This window comes from Heliconius melpomene, chromosome 11 (assembly GCF_056956725.1).
Source record: "Heliconius melpomene rosina isolate 202511_hmr_F chromosome 11, ASM5695672v1, whole genome shotgun sequence".
NCBI classification, from domain to species: Eukaryota; Metazoa; Arthropoda; class Insecta; order Lepidoptera; family Nymphalidae; genus Heliconius; species Heliconius melpomene.
Window position 1 is genome coordinate 1,990,673 of NC_140399.1, and position 20,424 is coordinate 2,011,096.

Consider the following 20,424-nt stretch of genomic DNA (forward strand, 5'->3'; position numbering starts at 1 on the left):
TATATGACATTGGCGAAGTGAATTATGCTCAACTGGCACGCTCAAAACGCCATAAATCAATAAATAACAATAATAATGTTATCCCTAAACAGAAAAATCTATTTATTATTTTTCTTTACAATAAACGTTGGATGTGATATACATAATATATTACACGCAACGTTTAATTGCCACCTTTGCGTACAATACAATGATCCATTAAAATGTTTTGATTTTTGAGCAATCGTCTTATACACCTAAAAAAATTATATAAAATAAACATTATTAATAGTGGGTTTGCCATTAACAATAATGTTTTTATATATTTTTTAAAATATTCTGTTAAAATATCATAAAATAGGAAAATATTTTTTTATACTTTGAAACGCAAAAACAACAATCCAAATAAAATAATGACAATTTTATAAGAAAATTAAAAAAAAGAAAATAAAAGACACAAAATTTTATAAACATGTATTTATTTACACAGCCCAGTGAAAACTTCATCATACTACATTACTAAAAATAAGATTAACACCATATAGAAAGTTTTCGGAGATCGAAAGAAATAATTTTATGTTTATAAACTGAATTAAGCTGATAAGTAAATAATTAATTTGAATCTTATAAACCAAAAAAATAATACACAGTAATATAGCATTTGTTAAATAAATATAATATAGTTACAATCCATTAATTGTAAGTAAATACACACAAAAAATCTAACCTAGTAATTTGAATAAGTCAATAAATGTCAGAAATCTGAATAACATATTTTTTTAATATACTGGATTTTAGAACCATAAAAAGATAACAGAAAATAGAATATCTACGTATAAAAGTTTTGGGAGGACTTAAATTAATATGTTTAAAAACATATGTAGACACAGATTCATATTACGGATAGGTAACAAAAAAATAATATGATAACATAATCTTAGTACAACTTTTAAAATATGTACTTTAAACGCATAATAAAATTTTACAATAAGTTACAAATTGCAAAATTACATTTAGTAAAACAAAAAGATATATTATCCGTAATTTCAGATCATAAATCGTGTTCGAAGTTAGTGAGAAATATATTATATAGATTTAAAGATAGATAATTGACGAAGCCTAGACAAGACATTGACAATTATGTGCGTTAGTTTAAAGTTTAACAATTACACTTAAAGATGTTAGTTAGAATTTAACTTTCAGTAAATGCATTTATTTATGTTAAATAAATGCCAGTTAAATACTAATTGATATCTCTGAGTGTGATAGCAAGGGATAGCTGCTACATTTATTATATTAATATTGAAAATATCGACGTTTAAAATATAGTTGCTACTTCAGCAGTTTAAAGTTGAAAATTGGCTGTCGTTATCTAATAACTAACACATTTTTCTAAAATATTAAATACGTATATTTCACCTTATTTACATACATAAACATACATTTCAAGCATTATTATGAATGCCACAATATAAACGTATAAAATTTGTAATGCTGCTAAAAGTTTTATAATTTACATTAAATTTAAATCTACTTTTAGATTTTAAGGGCATTATATAAATAAGTAAATCAATTCCATAGATAACAATAAAATAATAAAAAAAACAATACTAATACATAGGGTTTTAACTTGAAATTTAATAACAATAACATAAGAATATTAGTTTAATTGAAAGTAAATTACTTTATAAGGCTTTGTTTTACAAAAAATGTATATATAAGAAGACACAGTAAGTTAGACGTTGATTAGAATTCGATGTTCATAGTACACCAAGGCATCAGTTAAGATATTAAAGTTACCTAAAAACCTAGAAACGTAACAGACCTAAAAGTGTACTTCTAAATTCTTACATAATGTGTCAAATTCATTTATGAGCTACCATTGATTACATGTTTTTTATATGCTTGGTAATTAAAAAAAAAATTAAGACAATAATTTGGCTTTAATTAAATGTGGTCATCCATAATTAACATGCAATGCCACAGTTTAAAAAAATATATATTATTTCATATAGTATACCTAAAAGACTAAAATTAAATTCACGAACGATTTCACGCCAAAAATTAGAAGTAACTAATGTGGAAAATATAGCTAAAATGATTTACAATTGCATGTATATGAATATTACATTTGAGACTGTGACATTGCACTGTTAAATAATAAAATTAACCAGTTTTAATTATTCCATTTAAATCAGTATTTTTTTTAAGGAGCAACACTGACTTGAGAAAATTTTATGTCTAGTTTTTGTTATCCGCGACATTGCAACATAGTAATTAAATGTTTGAAGAAAGAAGATTTTGAATTTATTCTTTATATATTAACAGGTATACATTTTTCCTTACCTTTGTGCGAAAATTACATAGTAACTTTTAGACAAGGCAAATAATAACCTATTTTTCTTACATTAATCAACGCAAAAGGAAAAAAAATTAAAATAAAAACAGAGAAACGTTTAGAAGTAACTTAATCTATGTTAAGTATTTATTATAAAAAAATATTTCTATCTCACTCAAAAAAACATTACAAACAAAATTGTACTATTATTATAAGTTTACATTCAAAAACCTAAAATATACATTTTATTATGCGACCTCTACTTGTGAAGATTAATATTATATCTTTAATTTTTTAAAAAAGTAAGGTTCTTAATAAAGAGGCCGCTTTAGGAACATGTGCTATCAAAACATATTTTTTATTAAAATATCAGTTATCGATATAAAAATAAATTATTTAATTACTATATTAAGTAAATATTAATGTTGTACTATTAATTATAGTAAAATGTTGTAGATTACACATTATAATTGTCTAAATTATATTTGTGCAACTTAACAATATGTTTTACGTGTTTCCAATATAAATTGATATAGTATATAAATAAATATTATTTTTTTTAAAATCAACCAGAATAGCTATAAGATACAAAATAGACACTATGTTAAACATTTAACAAATTAAAATACATTTTTTAATACACAATGAAGATATGATATGTATGTTTAGTGTATAAATGAAAAACAGTTTTAATAAATAAAATCAATTATCAACAAACATTTTGCAACACACAAACACAAAAAAAATAAAAATACATTTTTTTTTCAAAAAAAAATAAATTAAATTCGACAATGCCCGACTATCGCTAAAATTCTAAAACTACCATATCATATTATTTTTATAATTATTAATATTATATAATAATAACAAGCCGCACTCGTCTATGCTGCGTTTAGTTTCTACTCAGTGCTTAAATAATACTATACCTGATTAACTGAGATTACTTTCACTTTGGGCAAGTCCTGTGGGTCCGGCGGGACAGAGCGAGACAGCTCAACTGCAGCTGTCCTTCTTCCCCGCGGCTTCGTCTTTGTTCGGGTCTAGTTCGGTTTTTGACGAACCCGGCTGAGGGTTGTCTGGATCTGGAAATAATAAAGTAAGAAATATATAAATAGATATAACGAAAATGTAACTAATTACTTAAAGACATAAGTACAGACATATATGCAGATTTTACTATTCTGTTTTGATAAGCACACCTTAAAATATGGTGTTTGTTTTATTTCAATCAAATCAATAAACTAAATAGTTATATAGTTATAAAATATTTTGTTCGACTTAATTGCTGTAAAATATAAGCTATTTCAGCTTAGAGTGAATATAGTATATTTCTTTAAAATAATAATGTTATTAAAACATGAAAGGATTTGAGATTAATATAAACAAAAATTGGGCCAAGCCATGAGCGAGTGTTTATAATAAAAATATTACAACGAATATATTTTGTGAACTGATTCTGCGTATTCTATTTGAATATTCTAATAAAAACATCAATATTCTTTTGATATATTGTGAGAAACGATATATATATTTTTTAAAATTTTATATTTTAACTTGTGGGACATTCTATTCATTACATTGCATTTACCTACAGTTTTGCCTGCGTCAAATAACAATAAGTAAAAGTTACCCTTAGTTTTATTTTTTAAAAAATACACAAACAGTTATATGCGTCCGAGGTGACGCGTCTCGTTCCTCGATAAATGGGCAATCCAACACAATTATTAATATGTTTCGTTCAATTTGACCCCAGTTTAGTAATCCTTGAGATTAGCGCGATCAACTAAACATACTCGTTAGTTTCTTTTGTTATATTAATAGTACTCTAGATTGTAAATACAAATAACGAAAAATATTTTTATATCCTATTCTGATTTATTTATATTATTAAATAAAACATAGGTAAATGACTGTTGCATTCATCCTTGGCCTACATAAATTTGAACATACTTCAGATTATGCTATCGTATGTAAACAATCAAACAATAAGCGCAATACTATATTGTTTCTTACTATATACACATAACATTTAAAATATACCTAAATGTAAATATATTCATATAATAAAATTGTAACTGTCTTTAAAATTAAATTTTCAATATCCTTACATATTAGAACATTCAACAACACAAAATCTGAACACAATTTAGATTAGTAAATAAATTATTGTGTGGTTCAAGCGAGCGATCCTTGCGAGTGCTCCTTGTCCTATGAACAAAATCAAACCTATAAAAAATAAACATAGAACGTAAAAAAATGCTTAAAGTAAATCAGCTTCATCCTGTATCGCGCACCCAGCAGGGTAGGCAGAGGAACCTTAGTGTTAAGTTAAGACACTCCGTCTCCCACGTACCGCCGAATTCTGGAGGCATTGCATTCTTGAGTGGCGGAATGAAAATAAAAGAATTATCTAGAAATTACAAGAATAATAAAGATAAATAAATAGCAAACAAGAGTGTATTCACAAGCAATAGTTTATTATAGTGGATTATCCAATACAATTATATCGATATTATCAATTAGTTCAAATATTTGTTTTATATCCGTTGCAGAGATAAAGTCTATCTATTTATTTTATGACTAGCAACCCGCTCGCGGCTTCATCCGTTTGTATTTCAAAATAATTTAAATATTAAGGGAAATTTGCCACAATATCATAGTTAAAACTGCATTTAAATCGGTTCAGCAAGTCGACAAACATACATGACAGGTAAAATAATAAAATAAAAATATTGTTTCAAGTGTTTAGGCCTAGTACATTGAAACATACTAAAGTATAATCCTCATTAATAATCGAACTCATAACCATCGAGTTTTACAGTTAGGTTATGACAACCATTTTTATATTTAAATTTTTAAATTATTTATAAAAATTAGGCCGCATCAAACAGGCGAAGCACTTTTTCCACAAAAATACCTATCCACTATAGATTTAAATGTCTCATATTGTATGACATAGGAAATGCAGACGCCGGCAATGACTTCCATTGTCTCGCTGTGCGAATGAAGGATGTCGACACAAAGCATTTTCCCGTACGGTAGGAACCTGCCATACCATACCATGTATAGATGACGTGAAGCTGTCTTCTCAGAGGTTCGACGGTATAAAAGGGAGAGTGACAATAAGATTATGAAATTTCAAGGCACCCTTCCCAAAATATACAAGCAAAATTGAGTGATTTTATACTAAAACTCAAAAGGGTAGGCGGGAAGAATCCCCCCCCCCCCTAATTTTCGAGACATTGCGTATGGAGGTGTGGAACATAATGCCAACGCTTTGTCATAAATAAAGGTATTTATAAATAAAAAAATAATAATTAAAACCATAAGAACCAAGAATTGTATAAAAAATAGAAAAATGCACTGAGAATATACATTACGTATATCATTACAACTAAAACAAAGCAAAGAAATGTCGACTTAAAGACGAAGAAGAAGTTATAAAAGATAAATTATATTACCCACTGATGATAAACTAACATACTCGTGGACGCCTACCGATGTCAATACAGAACGTGACGACCATAGATAAATAATAACCGATAAGCTCATCAAAGACGTACGATTGTTGCAATATTAACTCATTTAACTGCAATATATTATGTATATAAATAAGTCTAGGCGCAGAGGTGCAAAGTGTGATTGTACAACCGACTGGTTGTGGGTTCGATCCCAACTCGAGGAGATGAAATTTATTCGCTCTGGTGTCGAGCGCGGTATTGAGTTATGCCACTCAGCACCCAATGCTTTCGGAATTCGGCAGAAAGTAGACGACGACAATTGTGGATTCGATACCACTAAAAACACGTTGAGTTCCGCAACTCTACACGTAATGTTTCGAAGTGGGACGGAAAAGGGAAAAAGGAGTGTCTTGACACTTGTGCCCTCTGACGACCGTGCTATTTGCGGGATACTGTTGAAGCAACAAGTATGCATAATGTTTAATACATATATTGATTCAGCTGAGGAATATAAAAGTGTGTTGAAAAATCATCACTAAAAAATATTATGGCGAACAAACAAAAGATGCATAATTTAGATAACGTATTACAATATTTAAATTTGTTGTTTATATTTCAAAAAATTGGCAAAAATTTCCAAAAAGTGTTATTAAAAAACAAACGAATGTCAAAATGACATTTCCACAATACATAGAGTGCATTGACCGTTACGTAGAATGAAATATCTATACTTATAATAAAATCGATGTCTGTGCATGGAAGATATGTTAAGTTTTTTTATTATAATTACGTAATACAACCAAAAACCGTAGATTTTTTATTTTTTGTCTGTGCGTTTCTTTAAGTAATCTCAGAAATGGCTTTCACGATTTAATTGAAGTTTTGTAATTAGGAACATTTAGTGTTTGTTTTTATTAATCAGTTTATAAATAAAAAAGTTATACCATTTTAAAATCATAATTTTATAATTTTTAAAGTTGTTTGCCAAAATTTGCTATAAGTAAATTAAATTGAATTGGCGGAAAGTTTATTGTTCATTATATTATAGATATTGTTTTAAAATAATATTATTTGTAGAAAACGCAAATAATACAGGTTAGTAAAATAATAATCAATGTAGTTTAAGCGGGCGAAGCCGCGAGCGAGTATCTAGTAGTGAATAAAAATTAGTTATGATATCATCTTGAGAATGAAAAAAACTTATTCAGTCACCACGACCATGCGCATAACTGGATGCGGTCTGACGACCACGGATAAAAGTTAATATAAAATTACTTTAAAAATTTCTATAAAGAAAAAGTATAGCACACACAAAAGAAACTATTACGAGATGTCTCAACAGTGTTATAGCAGTTTTAATGCATAAATATCGTTCGTTTCGTCAATATTTATATTTCAATTTAGAATCATAAAAAAAATGTGGACAATAACATTAATTTCTTAATAAATAAAAATACAAAAAAATATATTATTAAGAATAATAATAAGAATTCATTAGATAACACTACAAAATCCATGAATAAAGTTTTTTTAACAAAATCGATTTCAGCTTTGACTGTGACTGTTCAGAAAGAGCCATATAAATAATAAATTAAATGTTCGAATTGAAACATTGGAATTTCATATAAATACATCAATTTTATTTACATTTCTACATACGGTCGAAACATATGGCTAGAGTCTAGACATTTTTTTTCAGGGACTACGTAGAGCTCTTGGAATTTGCAAGATTTCTACCTTTTAAAGATTGTTGATAGTTATTTTAATAATTTCCGCCACTCAACACACAATGCCTCCATAATTCGGTAGAAAATGATAGACGGAAGGGCAACAGAGTATCTTAAAACTAGATTCGCAGGTTCCCTCTGCCCACCCTGCTACAAGGTTCGGTAATCCTCTAAAAATGAGCCATTAATTAGAGCACATTGGGAAGTTAATTTCCATTAACCAGCTCACACACTGGTGTCGTGAACAGCCATTAACGTTTTAATCAGCTTATTGCCTATTAGCAATCAGATTTGTGTCACCGCACGACGACGTCGAACAGATAACGAATAAACGAACCCCACTCATTGTCGTCATAAATTACCAACTATACTCTCATTATATCAAATTTTACGTAGGAATATAGTATTTACTGGTGAAGGAATAAGGGCATTATTCCCTTATAGTTAGTGTGTTTATTCAAAGTAATATAGTAGCAAATTGGATTAAGATAAGAGATAGGTTGCTATACATGGATGTATTAGAGCGTCTGCTGGAGACGCGCAAACGATTCTATACTAATAATAAAATCGTAAAGGCTTTGTGTTTGTGTATGAAAGATATAAAAAAAAATGATGTTGGTGGCATTTAGTGACGTAATATAAAAATGTCTGTTCGTCTGCGCCCTTGTTCGCGCTAATTTCAGAAATATTTTAACCGATTTAATTGTGGTTTTTAATTTTGGCAAGCTTTCCTTAATATTAAGTGTTGGTTTTATTTCAATCAGTTTATAAATAAAAACGTTATATAATTTTAATAAACCCGACAAGCGCGAGTCGGGCTCGCCCGCCGAGGGTTCCGTACAAAATTTGAAGAGCAAAAGCTTTTTCGCAAATTCAGGCTTTGCTTAGCTAGAGCCCTTTCATTTGATACCTCACTTGAACTAACGGCTTTAATGACAAATTTTGCCCTTCTCTTAAGACTGTGCTAGGTGTCAAATTCAAATTTCATAATTTTAGGTCAACCACAAGTACCTACCCTATGAATTCAACTCGATATCTCTAAGCGTTCCTGAGATAAAGGGTCTTGACAGACAGACAGACGGGCGGACAACAGAGTGACCTTATAAGGGTTAATTTTTTCCTCAAAAAGTACGGAACCCTAAAAATATTGTTCGACTAAATTTGCTACAAATGTTTTATAAAATTTTACCTTTTCAATATAATTCTAGAACGAAAGTCGCGAACGGGCTGCTAGTATGTACCCTAATAAAGGACAGATATTTATAGCTCGAAACCACTTGGAATTGATCGTCCTGTCATACGCACGTCGCAATCAAGATTGCCATTGCCGGGGAACTTTAATAAAATAGAGTTTATTCAATATTCATAGATAGCTTGTCACTTATAATTATATCGTAGGCTTAAGAGAGTCAACCTTCTAACACCCTATTGAGGCGGGCAGGAGAGGCAAAAAAAAACGTCTCTAAAATAACTAAGGGCGAGTGTGTTTTTCCAGAAGGTTTTTACTAATTATGCAGTACATTATAGCAATATTGTATGAAATAAAATAAATGTCAATTTTCTAGTTTTTTTAACACTTTCGAATTGTATTAAAATGTACATAGCGAAAAACAAGAAAACGGATTTAGTAGATTTACAGTCTTTAACCTTAGAAAGTGAAAAGAGTCTGACATCTTGGCCTTGCCTATTGATATTATTTCAAACTAGCGGACCCGGACGCGGCTACGCCTGCTTGAAATATAAGAATATAATTTGTATAGAAATATAATTTCAATCTAGATGAAATACTAAAAGTGACTATTATATTTATTTTCATAAGGATGAATATTGAAATGACGCGGTAACGAACGCGGTCGCGTAGCGACGATGGTTGTTATTAACATGGCAGAATAAATTGCATGTCAAATTAGAAAGTATTTTAATTTAGTAGTATATATGTGTAATGTAATATTATATAGCCTATAGCACTTCTGAAGAATGCAGCTTTCATACAAAACAAAAACAAAGTAAATCGATTCAGTAGATCCAGAGATCTTAGTGTTCAAACAAACAAACAAACTCTTCCGCTTTATTATATTAAGTATAGATAAACAACGGTTTATGAGTTTACATAAAAATCTGTCATTTCGTGACAAATATTAAAAAAAAACGCAGCAAATCAACTACTATTTGAAAAATTTGAATTAGATTTAAAATATTTTCGTTATGTCAGGACTTGGCTTTTGACACTTGACACGCCTCTTACCAAGGGAAAAGTAGAGAAAATGATGTATTACCTGATACTATATAAGTTATAAAAAAAAAAAAATGCGGGAAAAATTCAGGGACGTCACTTCTGCTACTACGCGATGGATACAAACCTTAGGGGGATTATTATATTTATAATATGACTGTCCAGTCGGTCGGGTTAGACAAAGTAGGGAATTAGGTTCCGCCACAGAGCACGCAACGTGTTTAAATGGGCGGAAAGTGGAAAATGATGTGATGTCATTCTAGGTTCTTCCTAGACTGGAGCTTTAACAAATCTATAATATTTTAATTCATAGCCAGCTGATGGAATTTAGTGTTATGCTTTCACGTCAAAACTATTCAATCGATTATCACGTAAACATGTTCTTAGATTAACAATAATAGACAGGATAGAAACTTTCTTATTATCACTACTAACTTTCTTATTATTATCACTGAAACTTTGTATTCCAGAACGAGGTCTGCTCGCACACACTTTTACATTATCAGCGACCACATTTATAATAAAATTAATAAACATAAATATATATATCCACTACCTTTTATTAAATGCAAAAAAATAATTAGAACTTGGATTCACAAACTGTCCTACATTGAAACTGAGAATTTTCTTCTCAACTAAATAAATACACACTTACATATCTAAAAGTAAACATACACACACACATACATAAACATACTCACACACGAATACGAATCACATACTCTCTCATACGAATAATCACACATACATATACTCACACATACACATACTCACACATCCACATACTCACACATACTCGACGTGATAATTACGCTTTGTTCATTGATTAATAATTTTATAAGTCTAGTTAGTTTTTTCTTTTTTTGTTTTGACGATTTTGAAAGATTATATAGTGTTTCTTGTTTTCCACTTTATGTTTATACACTTTATATTTATAATATTTAACTGATAATTAATGCTTCAAATGTCTAAAACGTCATTAAAAATTGTAAAGGGGCAAAGACGCTGGTGGCTGTGACACAGTTTATACTAGTACGGCCACCAACGCACTCCTCTTAACTCAAGAGGCAATTTGTAACATTTAAGTTGATATGAATAAATATATTTGATTTGATTTGATCACTATCTTCCGCATCATGTAAAAATAAGTTCAGGCAAGCGAAACTGCGAATATTTAGTATTATATAAAATAAGTAATAATTATTATAAGGAAAATCTTAGAATTTATTTACGTCTTGAATAAACATCATCAAACGCCTTTCAAATCCGCATTATGCCTTGGGTATCAAAATATCACACGACAGTATGGCAGATGATAAATAATGTTAACGCGCACCCGTCCACCGTTACATGGAGACCAAGGCTATGAAAAATGGTAAACACGTCAAACTGTAACCAAATATGTAAAATACCTGTAGGTACGTCACGGCGCAGGGGTGACTCTAATACGATGGTAGTGGGTTCGATCTCAACTCGGGCGAATGAATTATTATTTCATTTCTCCGCTCTGGCACCAAGGTAAAAGCCCGGCGTTGAGTTCCACCACTCAACAAGTAATGCTTCGAAAAATCTGGCGGTAAGTGGAAAACGGAGGATCTTAACACTAGGTTCCCTCTGCCTACCCTGCTGTATGCGGTATAAAGCGTAAAGCTGATTTGTTTTACCTGTACGTGTAAGCATTATTATTTATCTGAACACACTTTAAATTTACCTGATTAAAAAAAATAGATTTGAAACGGTGAATTTTTCACATTTATAGCTCAGGTATTGCCATTTTGTTAATTAAGCGATGTCGTGCGTCGCTAACTAACAACTAGCGCTTCAATGTAAATAAGTAAACCACAAAATACCCACTTTTTTTACAAAAAAAAATATATATTTAAATACATATTTACTTAAGATAACTAATATAATATTTAGAAAAGTCAGAAGATGACCAATGGTTTGCATTTCTATCTGTATATACTTTATCTGTATTGATAGAAACACTGATATCGTAATCAATGAAGACGTAAACATTCGTTAAGGTCGTATCGGCAAACATATCACATTAAATACTTATAAAGATATATCTTTTTTTATCTTAGATCTATTTACGTAATAGATATAAGAAATATATAGGTATTGTATGAATACACAATTTTCAATTTCTTTCCATATAATTTTTTTTTTAATTTGTTACATATTTATTCTTTTAATTTGGCTGAAAAGGCTTAGGTTCTAGTCAAATAAATAGGGAATCATAAAAATATGGAATGAAGGTGGGTGACATATTGTACTTGGCGCCAATTTAAAGATATTGTTACCATTCTCGTCAAAAGTTTTTTAAATAGTACTAAATTGCTGTTTAAAAATTTATTTATGTTTCTGGGAGTCACTTAACGTTATATGTATACAGTGTTATATTAGTCCGATTAAAATTCTAAATTCCCGATCGCAGTTTTCAAATTCAACGATTACACATTTTAGAATTACACACTTTACTTCGTTACCAGAGCGAAGCAATTAAAATAATGAATATTTGTTTGCTTCGAGTGGGAATCGAACCCTCAACCTGTCGCATTTACATTCACGACTGACGTTCTGACAGGTACTTATATACTATAGGTTAACGATCTCAATTTTGTTTTTTCTTTAATTACAAAAAACAGAAGGCCCGTTATCGGTCAACTAAGCTTATTATATTAGGCGTGGGCATTATCTTTTCTTTTCTACGATCGTTTGACGCAATAGCTAGTGCTATCAGCTTAGTAAATTTTATCGTCGTTATAATACTCGTGTTGCCTATCTTGTTACGGACAAGTGCGCAAACGATTTCGTTGGCAACCTTCCTATATTTTGCCACTATCATAGTTTGATAGAAGTCCCTTACGAATTTTCGTGGATTTATTTATGTATGCTATTGAAAAGTAAATTAAAAAATATTACAAATTTATATAAATAATAAGTCATCCTAACATGCGTATGCATCCATATATTTCTGCAAATAATTGCAAAAAAATGGAAAACCGAACAACTTATTCGCATCTCATCTAAAAGAACGTACAAAAAACAATTTAATAAATTGGTTGGTCGTTTAAAAAATTAAAATCCTAAATTTACTGGCTTAATTAATTTATCATTATCAAAATCTTTTCTAAATCAAACGTAATTAATTAAGTCATTTCTTATCAAATTTTAAAATAAATAAATAATCGAACCTGTAGTAGCAAGCTGCTGCAACCTTGATGGCAGATCAGCGGTGGTCATCTCAGCGCCCTGCGGGTGCAGGATGTCCGGCATCGCGTTACGGCGCCCCGTGCGCCCCGTCTCGAGGAACTCGCGCGGTACCTCCTCGCTATTCCTGTCCTGCATTATTGCCATCATTCTTAGCACTGGAAATGTTTTAATAAACTATTAAATAAGAATATGTGCGTATATTTAAAACAATAATATCCATACCTATATTATAAATTCGAAAGTAACTCTGTCTGTCTGTCTGTCTGTCTGTCTTTTACGCAATCAGGACCAAACCGCTAATTCTATTGTGATAAAATACACATATAGAGATACTTGAGGGTCTCGGGATGAACATAGGATACTTTTTTTTCTCATATTTGTAATATTTTCGATATATATCAATATATTAAAATACTTATTAATTTGACATGCAATGTATTCCGCCATGTTTATAACAACCGCCGTTGCTAAGCAACGATTTGCAAAATTTGTTGTTTTAAGAAAACGTCACCCAAAATGAGTTTGCTTAATGCATACATGGCGTGCGCCGATATAGATTTGTATACATTAACAAAAATTTTATGATTTCTATAATTTGATATTCATCCTTATGAAAATAAATATAATAGTCACTTTTAGCATTTCATCTAGATGGAAATTATAGTTTACTGTATAACATTCTAATAAATAGTTAAGGAGATGTCACTGATTCCAAATGACCTAGCCTTCGGGCGGCATAGTATGATCGACGCGAACGGGCAGATGACTTTGATGATTTTGTAATTTTTATATATTTTCGAATTACTATTATTTTTTTATGTAATTATTTGCTGCTTATAATTAATTTATCTCAGTTCGGTTATCTATACCGATGTTTTACACTTAAAATATCGTAATTTTAATCATTTCGGATTTTATTTAATATTGTTCACAAAAATTAATAATTAATTAATATAGAAAAATGTTTAGTGCGCGCGCACGGCAAACTTTAGGTACTTTTTCTAATATTAAAATTTTCCTTTAGTTACTTTTACTCCTTTTGTTTGTTCATTTCGGTTACTCAGATATTTTTTCAAAAAAATGTCCACTTATTATTATTTTTTAACTTATTTTAATTATTTAGGCTTATATTTTCGCGGACGTAGCCGCGTCCGGGCCCACTAGTAATATATAAATGTATATTAACGCGGGGAACAAGATATACATCAAGAAAGAAAAAGAAACTTCCAGTACGAGTATTTTTTGTTGGCGTAGGTATATCTTATATTGCGGAAGACTATCCGGATGGAACCTATTGCCTTATGGCTGTATAACGTCATGCTAATCGTTTCAAAGTAACCTACTGCACTGTTAGACTCCTCTCACGGACGAAGCCGTACACAAAATATTGTATTAATTTTTATATTGATAATCCAAAAATATATATTTCATCTAAATTAAAAGTAACAAAATCCTCCATTTTAAAAGACAACTAAGAAAATCGGTATATAAATTATTAATTAATTAGATTAAATGTGATTGTCTATCTATATAAAAACTCAAATATATTGCCAAGTGATAGGAAGCGTGCAAATCAAACCACCTAAAACCTTCACCTAAAATTATTTTAATAAATTGATTCTCTTTAGAAAAGCATAAGGGTATTTAATTAAAAAAGATGAAAGGGAGTCGCAAATTTTTGAGACCTAACGACAATTTTTCGGGTAATTTTATGAAAATTATTTGAAGCTTTTTAAATCTATTTATACAATATAATATTGATTCAAGAAAAATGGTGTTAAACCTTTTACAGCAATCTCGAATATTCGACTGTGCATGGTGAATAGAGTGACTCAATCCTTAGTTCCCTCTACCTGTCGTGCTCTAAACGGGATACAATATTTGTGCTAAAAACATTTTCCATATCCCATTCCCATGACCCAATTTTTAAGTTTACGAAGACGAAGTCGTGAACTAAAGTGGCCATAGCGTAAATACGTTCGATCACAAGTCGTTCAGCACGTCAACATAGGATAAACAAGATTAACTATATTTATGACAGCCAGTCTCTGAGAAAAAAATCGGTATATTGTGTGAAAAATGGTAGATTTTTTTGTAATTCTTTAGGTATTGCGTGTTGAGTGGCGGAACATAACGCAGGGTTTTTGCCTTGGAGTAGGGTAGGGTATCGAACCCGCCTTTTGCCCCTGCGCCATGACGGCCACAATTATATTTAGCGATGTTAATTAATTTAATTAATTATTAGTTCATACCCAATGGGTACAAATACGTCATTTTGTTTCCATACATACCTACTATATGTTATATACAAACATCGAAACAACGCCGCTCCTAAAAATTCCTCAAAAAATTCGGCGAAAAATGAGAAACGGAGTGTCTTAACATTAGTTTCCCTTGCCTAACCTACTAAATGCGGGATACGGTTGGCAACTGATCGAGAAATATTCAGTGACTATGTATGGATTACGTTATAATTTCGAAATTCACTTCAACTAAAAGTGAAACAGTACTACAAATAATCGTTGGTCTTTTTAAAAAAAATCAATAGAAGCTCCGGCACTTGCCTAATTACTTTTCTAATTGCTCAAAGCTTCGTCACAATGTTTGTAAACAGCTATAATGTACATACATATGTGGGAAGTATATATAATAGAATTAGGAAAGTAAAATCTTAGGGACTTTGGTATTTTAGAAATAGTAATAAATATTTGTATTTTTTTATCTTCCTTTAGGGATATTTATGGCGTAGGGGCACAGCGTGCTACTGTAATCGGGACGGTTGTGAGTTCGATTCCCAGTGTGACAGAATAAAACATTTAATATATTGATTTCTTCGCTCTGGTAACGCGGTGTCGGGGTCCGCTACTTAACACCGTATGCCTAAAGAATTCGGCGGAAAGTTGGGAACGGAGTTTTTTAACAGTAAGTTCTCATGTTCCCTCTGTCTAACAAACAAAATAATCAAAAAATTAAAGTTTTTTCCAACAATGTTAAAAGCATTATTATAGTTCGAATAAAAAACAAAAAATTAGGTAAGCTATTCGCTATCCAACTTTCGTTTATCTATAAATACAGTGTTGTGGCGGACGTAGTGCCACCGACCTTGTCTTTCTACGTCTATATATTAGAAACGAAAATAAGTCAATGCCAAACATTCGATTCAAATTAAATTAAAATAAGGTTCGACATTAAAAAATATTATTAATATAACGTAATAATACAACAATAGAATATATAAATATTACAAAAAATCGGATAAGTGCGAGTGGCGCTCGCCCACTAAGGGTTCCATACAAAAATTGGAAACATTGTCTTACATGAACTAGCGGCTTTAACCTATTATTTCCTAAATAACCTATTATCTATATCGATTATCTATATCGATTTTTTCAGGAAATCAAGGGACCTGATGTGTATCTTCAGGAAAATAAAGACTCTTGACAGACAGACACAACAGAGTGATCTTATAAGGGTTTCTTTTTCTTAAGATGTACGGAACCCTAAAAAAAGTTAAGATCCGACAAAGTATTTCGACACCGAGCATTTCAGGTCAGCACTAATGGCTATATTTCTTTACCTCACGGGGTCACACCCCACCGACATGATTGTACGTCTACCTCGGTAATAGCACTTCTATTGAAATCGAAATCGGAATACGCGCACGAAAATATAAATAAATTTATTTTCTTTGCAAAGTTGTTAAAGTACAAACATTTATATGTATGAATAAAACCAAATAAGCAATAAGGCCTTGGCTAAAACGCTTGTTGTCCAAGAAAGGCGCGGGGTCAAATCCCGTTATGCCCAAAATTTTTATAATATATAGAGAAATATACTTCTATAGTTATATACGGAGGCCAATCGTAGCGCATGGGGCACAAGCGTGGAACTGTTTACGCGGCAAGTTGTGAGTTCGAATCCTACTTAGGGAAATTACATAATATTTAATATTTTCATTTATCGCTCTGGTGTCAAGGCAAAGTCGTGGTCTTGAGTTCCGCTACTCAACATGCATTGCCTCAATAATTTGACGGAAAGTGGGGAGCGGAGTGTCCCTAGTGTGAACACTAGACTCCTTTTGCCTACCGTCCTGCATGCGGCATACAGGGGTGAAGTTGAAAAATATGCATCAATAATATTAATAATAGAGACCATAATGCCGCTATAGGCCACATATCTATATTAAAAATTATCACCGCATAATACTTATATCCATAAATAAAATATTTTTTAATAAAGAACACCTATCCTTTTATCGAAGATCAATCGTCCACCATTGACATTCACATGTTTGTAATAGATCAACAAAAAAATAATAAATGGTGTGGTGTCGTTGAACACCAGGTAGGAACGAAGTTCCTTCGGCTAATGTAGAATCGACACAAATTGCAAAAAAACTCGTGCTCAATTTTATGTAGGTCTTCTTGATTTTTCTCTTAAATTTTGCTGATTAGTATTTATTTAAGTACAAGAAAGTATTTAGGAAATTCAGTATTTTAGGAAATAATAAATTACTTAAAATAAAAAAACATCGTAATTCAAATTATCAACTAAAAAAAGAAAGAGGGAGAAAGAGAAAGGTATTATACACTACTCGTCTGTGTATGCGACTGTCGCGTCTGCGCACGTCTCATTTAACGGTTTTATTCCACGCATTTTTCTTACGGTTTTACTATCATATTTTTTTCAGTTCGGTCACGCAGCGAAATCCCTATACCTTCCAAGCCTGCCGTAAGGAACTTCGGTCCAATAGTAACGTTATACTGGTCATTGGAAAAATAAATTTGCAAAGTTTAAAAAAAAGGAGTGTCTTTACACTATGTACGTTCAATATACTCCGCTAATGCAGGAAATCCATGAAGTAAAAAACAAAAAATCTTATCCATACTTTAAACTAAATTTAAATGAAAAATCGAGACTTGTTGGCGCTTACCGACGACGGTGAAGCGAGGGAGCATCGTAATTGCTGGAGTATGCCGTGATTGTTATGCTAATGGGTCGCTATTTAAATGCATTAACTAAGTTTCCTTTCACGTCTCAGATAATGGCCGGCGCGGCAATGAGCAATTGACGTAACACTTTTGTATGGAAAGAATTTTAAAAACTAAATTACTAAACTACAGTTAGTCGTGAAGTGTTGGAAAATATCCCATTGAAAATGGCGGACAGATCAAACCAAACTTCATGCAAGTGTAAAACAACAGCGTGCCCTTTTCATTTCTAGATGGTTCAAACATCAAAATAAGATATATTTAGTGTTCTGTAATTATTTTATCATTTAATTTATATTAAGTTTGTCTTTAGTTAGCTTATTTATATAAAAAATGTATATGATTTAAACTAAATATAATAATATAAAAATGTTGATGTTTGAATTCAGTTTATGTACTTATACTTCAAGTATTATCTATCAGAAATAGATGAACACAAAACAATAGTAATTCATTTTAATGATTGAATAAAATAATGAATTCTACTAACTCATCATTATCTTTGCATTGCATCACCAATAATATAAATCTTTGCATTGATAAATAAATAAAATTTTAATGCATCATGAACCAATACTAAATGTATTAAAAATGTATGTTCTAAAAGTCAAATCAAATAAAAACTAATATAATATCAATTTCATAATTTTTAGACATTCAGTACTATTTCATATATAAGATATGAAAATGCTATGTTACTTAATATGTATATGTTGTGAAATATAATGGCTTGTATACCATTTCATTCCAAAGATCTTCCGCTGTGAACCTTGATGCGTCAGGATTATGTCATCACTCAATGTCATGCACCTTAATGTCCTGGATCAATGCAATTTAATGTTAGTAATAAACCTAATATATATGTTGTTATAGTTTAGAGGAAGCATTATAGAATTAAATAAATATTTAAAGACATGTATGAATTATCAAGGTTCATGGTTCCATTTCCAATTTTTTATGTTATAATACAAAAATAAGTTACTACATGAAAGATTACAATGTCAAAATATTTTTTTTTGCTTGTTATTAAAAAGTCATTTAAAATATATATATTTAAAATTTATTTTAAAAGGAAAGATTTGTGATCATTTGTAAAGTATTAAAGTTACAATTTGAATTAAGTTTTAAATATATTATATTTTTTATATTTCTTTTTCTTTTAATTAAGAGTATATATAATCATTAACTTTTAAAATTGTTAATACAAAACATGGAGATTTATTTCACAATTCAAATATCCTTCAACCATACATGTCTTCATTTATTGCAGTATTATTTGCTGGCTACCATTAAGTGTTCTAAATTCAATTTTATTATTGTTTTGGTAAAACAAAAGAGATCACTCCAAGGAATCTATTGTTTTGTAACATGACTATTCAGTTGCTTCAAGATAAAATAACTATTTTAATTATACCAAATATTTGTAAAATGACTTCTATAGCTCCATCCAAAAAAATATGTTTGAAATACATTTTTTTTTAAATAATCCAGAAATTTTGAAAATTTTCTAAGCATACATCTATAAATTACATGATAAAACTCTATTAACACACTCATATCAAAATGTTATCTTAAATCTATTGAACCTGAAATTACTATAGTTATTGTTTATAAGCTAATAATTGCTTTTCTTCTAGATATGACCTTCATAATTATAATTTGAAATGAATACTGATAATAGGACAATTATGTATATTATTTGTTTCATTCTTAATAAATCTAAATTAAATATTTAAATAATAACAAAGTATGTTTTGAATCAGTGAGAGCTAATATATAACTGGGCAGACCTTAGAATATAACATCAATTATACATGAGGTTTGGGTAAACAAATTTTATCTGTATTTCATGGGAGTGAGAAAGTAATAAAAATGTAAATCTAGTAAGCCATATTAGAATATGATAATATAGGTGAATAATATAAGCAATTTCCATTTATCTATATCATACAATATAAGTACTAATTAAAAAAAAATTGAAATGGTCGCCGCAAATAATACTTCATAGGAAACCAATTAGTGGTGTACCAATCAAGCACTAATCTATTTTTGCCTCTCAAGCAATTTCAAATCCATAATATAAACAGCGGCGAAGCAGTAGCATGCGAGCCTCCTTTACCTGACCGAGTTTTCACGCGGTTCCCTCTTCGGCGCTTAGGTACGCGCCCGGCGCGCACTCCGCTCATTTTAAACTAACAAAATTTCACTAAACAATTACTATTCATGGAAAACAACAGAATATGTGTGCGGTGTTCTCACAATTTGTACTAATCAGACTATGAAATATATAAATTATAATATAATAAAAATAATTTATCTATTTTAATAAAAAATTGCTGGTTTTTACTTTTAGATTATTCACAAAAATCTCGGTTTCACATTGCCGAGACAAAGAGACGTTGAAAGAAAATACATGACAGATGTAGAATACCGAGCTATGGTAAATTTGACATTGACAATTGACATAACTAAAACG

General features: G+C 30.3%; 1 protein-coding gene across 1 annotated transcript; it reads right to left on the reverse strand.

Annotated features, from left to right (window-relative positions):
• Positions 1-441: 441 nt before the first annotated feature.
• LOC146534281 (uncharacterized) lies at positions 442-20,384 on the reverse strand. Its single transcript, XM_085193143.1, has 3 exons — positions 20,068-20,384; positions 12,939-13,112; positions 442-3,399 (listed from the first exon to the last, which is right to left on the reverse strand). Exons 1-3 carry the CDS (start codon positions 20,132-20,134, stop codon positions 3,311-3,313), a joined length of 330 nt encoding a protein of 109 aa, XP_085049269.1. The 5' UTR covers positions 20,135-20,384; the 3' UTR covers positions 442-3,310.
• Between the last annotated feature and the right edge of the window lie 40 nt (positions 20,385-20,424).

Coding starts and splice junctions, on each gene's coding strand:
- LOC146534281 (XM_085193143.1), bottom strand. CDS start 20,134: ATGAGCGGAGTGCGCGCCGGGCGCGTACCTAAGCGCCGAAGAGGGAAC. Junction 13,113..20,067: donor CCGCGTGAAAACTCGGTCAG/GTAAAGGAGGCT, acceptor AAACATTTCCAG/TGCTAAGAATGATGGCAATA. Junction 3,400..12,938: donor GCAGCAGCTTGCTACTACAG/GTTCGATTATTT, acceptor TATTATTTCCAG/ATCCAGACAACCCTCAGCCG.